The 2,500-nt window shown below is 43.9% G+C and overlaps 1 protein-coding gene across 7 annotated transcripts in view; it reads left to right on the top strand.

Annotated features, from left to right (window-relative positions):
* Positions 1–2,500, top strand: part of dennd2da (DENN/MADD domain containing 2Da) — a 51,645-nt gene that overhangs the window by 44,581 nt on the left and 4,564 nt on the right. For all 7 annotated transcript variants that reach the window (XM_078254197.1, XM_078254198.1, XM_078254195.1 and 4 more), the window contains 2 exons: positions 172–320; positions 1,858–2,029. In XM_078254197.1, the coding sequence (XP_078110323.1) occupies positions 172–320; positions 1,858–2,029 (321 nt within the window). The remainder of the gene's footprint in view (positions 1–171; positions 321–1,857; positions 2,030–2,500) is intronic.

The following is a 2,500-nucleotide window of genomic DNA, read 5'->3' as shown; positions in this document are numbered from 1 at the left end:
TTGGCCTAATCCGAAGCCGAATCCTGGATTCGGTGCATCCCTGATACCTTAGGAACGTTATGACAGAAAAGTTTTAGTGGTTTTGAAACCGTGACCTTTTTGAAACCGCAGTATACCTTGAAAGCGGTAACCGGTCCATGCCTATTTGTGACAGTGGTGACTCTTCCCTAGATCATCAGTCTGACCCGGCCGTTGGATTCCTGGCTGGAGCACGTAAACTTCGCCACGCTCTTCGACTGCCTGACAGACGTGGAGGTTTTACTGGTGTTTGCTTCCGCCATCTTGGAGAGACGGATCGTTTTCATCGCTGATGAACTGGGGTAACATTACACAGACACACACACACTTATTCATTCAACGCTTCGGTGGAGTCCAGCAAGATGACCCAAGCTTTCTCTGTGGCTCTGGCTTGATACAAGTGACACAGATCATTTAAACGTACACCAGTGACAGTTTACGGCACACACTCACAAGTTTTTTGTTTCTCACACCTTGATTACCGAATCAACAGTTCATAGCAAACGTTAGATGCCAATGAAACACTTAAACTTGTGAGCATCCTTTTAAGGTACATTGTGTAGGAATTCCTCCCATCTAGCCGGTGAAAATGTATTTTGCATTCAAGCGAATAGCGCTCTCTAGCGCCTCGCTTTTTCAAATGCGTGTTGGCAGCTACGGTAGCCGTTATGTACCAAGAAGCTACGACAACATGTCTTCCAATTTTCGCTTTTTTGGCGACGAGGATTCCTTCTCCTGTGGCTCGGCATAAAGTATGATCCTCCATTATGAACTAAAGTGCAGTGCAGGCTATAGGACGACATGGAAGCCTCTTTGGACTTGCCCGTCCAATGTAATTACAGATAAGAAATTATTTGCTTAGGAGGATGAGTCAGATCATTGGCAGAGGTCATTTTACACATATTTCTGAATGAAGACATTGAAGTATTTTATCAGCTAAAATCAAACACTACACAGTGTGCCTTTTAAGAAAAACAAGTCTTTGGTTTGCTTTTGCTTTTCTTTAAAGTCAGTGTAATAGTTCCCAAATTACATGACTGCAGTCAAAATGAATGGTTAAAACATCCAATTTAAAGACATCATCTGACTCCGTAATACGGCTTTACAGCGACTGAGAGCTGCAATAACTACTAAAGTAAACAAAGCCGAAATCCAGCAGTGTCGGAGGTGTTTGAGTAAGGTTAGGCAAAACTCCGAGCCGTGTCTTACATCCGCATTGTCAAAAGTATTGCTTGCTTAATCATGAAAATGTAGTTATTTTAGTATTAGTTGCAGCCCTAAATGAACCATTTAAGTATTTTTCCCCTGGTTCCAGCTTCTCCAATGTTAGAATGCGCTGCTTTTCATTGTCAACAATTTACAGTCAACAGATTTTAGTATTTTTGATCAGACAAAAAATTAAATTTAAAGATGTGACGTGTTTGGGCTCTTTACGTTACAATGACATCGGTCAAATGATTATTCAGGACAATAATTGGCACAGTCATCAATACTGAAAATAACTGTTAGGTTGAAATAAATAAAACTAGAAATAGAACCGCTCTCCCCCGTAGGAAAACGGTGGAACGGCCAGCACAGAGCAGTTTTACCGTTGATCGTGTGCAGGTGGCTTAACACCACCAACACAAGCATATCAACCAACGGACCAGAACACATCAGCCCTAGTTTCAACAAATCTGCCGATCAAACCTGGACAATTAGTTTAGAATCAGTTCTGACATCAGCTCTCTTCTCTCTCTCTCTCTCTCTCTCTCTCTCTCTCTCTCTCTCTCTCTCTCTCTCTCTCTCTCTCTCTCTCTCTCTCTCTCTCTCTCTCTCTCTCTCTCTCTCTCTCCACAGCACATTATCCCAAGTCATTCATGCAGTAGCAGCCCTGCTCTACCCCTTCACCTGGCAGCACACCTTGATCTCCATCGTTCCGGAGATCCTGATCGACGTAGTGATGGCCCCCACGCCCTACCTGCTGGGAGTCCAGAAGCGCCTGCTGGACCAGGTCACTGACCAGAGTGATGTGAGTTGTCACGGAGAACACAACAAAAACCTCTTTATAAGCAACCGAAACTTGACTTTTGTCATTTGTACAAGGCAGTGTTTCCTCTAGAATTTCTTTCAGCAGCGGGGGTGGGGTGGGTTGTTGAACGTCAAAGTACGGGCTTATCTGCTAATGTTAGCTACCGACCGTTACCTTGAAACCATCCAGAAAATAGACGGTACCGTAGGGTGATTTAACGTCACCGCTCATTTTACACACAGTTTAACAACAAAACAAAACGCAGAGTGAACATTACTAGCTACGTTTTTCATGTTGGTTTTGAGCGATATGCACCCCCACTAACCTGGAAAACGCTTTTAAAACAGTAACGTTAATACAGCGCGTCGGAGGAATACAGCATCTCCTGCAGCGGGGAGGCAGAGGGGCCGCAGCGTTCGCTAACGTTAGCTTCTTGTCTCATCTGGGGTCTGATAAACATTAATTTCATCA

Source organism: Sander vitreus, chromosome 7 (assembly GCF_031162955.1).
Source record: "Sander vitreus isolate 19-12246 chromosome 7, sanVit1, whole genome shotgun sequence".
NCBI classification, from domain to species: Eukaryota; Metazoa; Chordata; class Actinopteri; order Perciformes; family Percidae; genus Sander; species Sander vitreus.
Note: the sequence above shows the minus strand (reverse complement) of the source record. Positions and strands in the feature narration are given on the sequence as shown.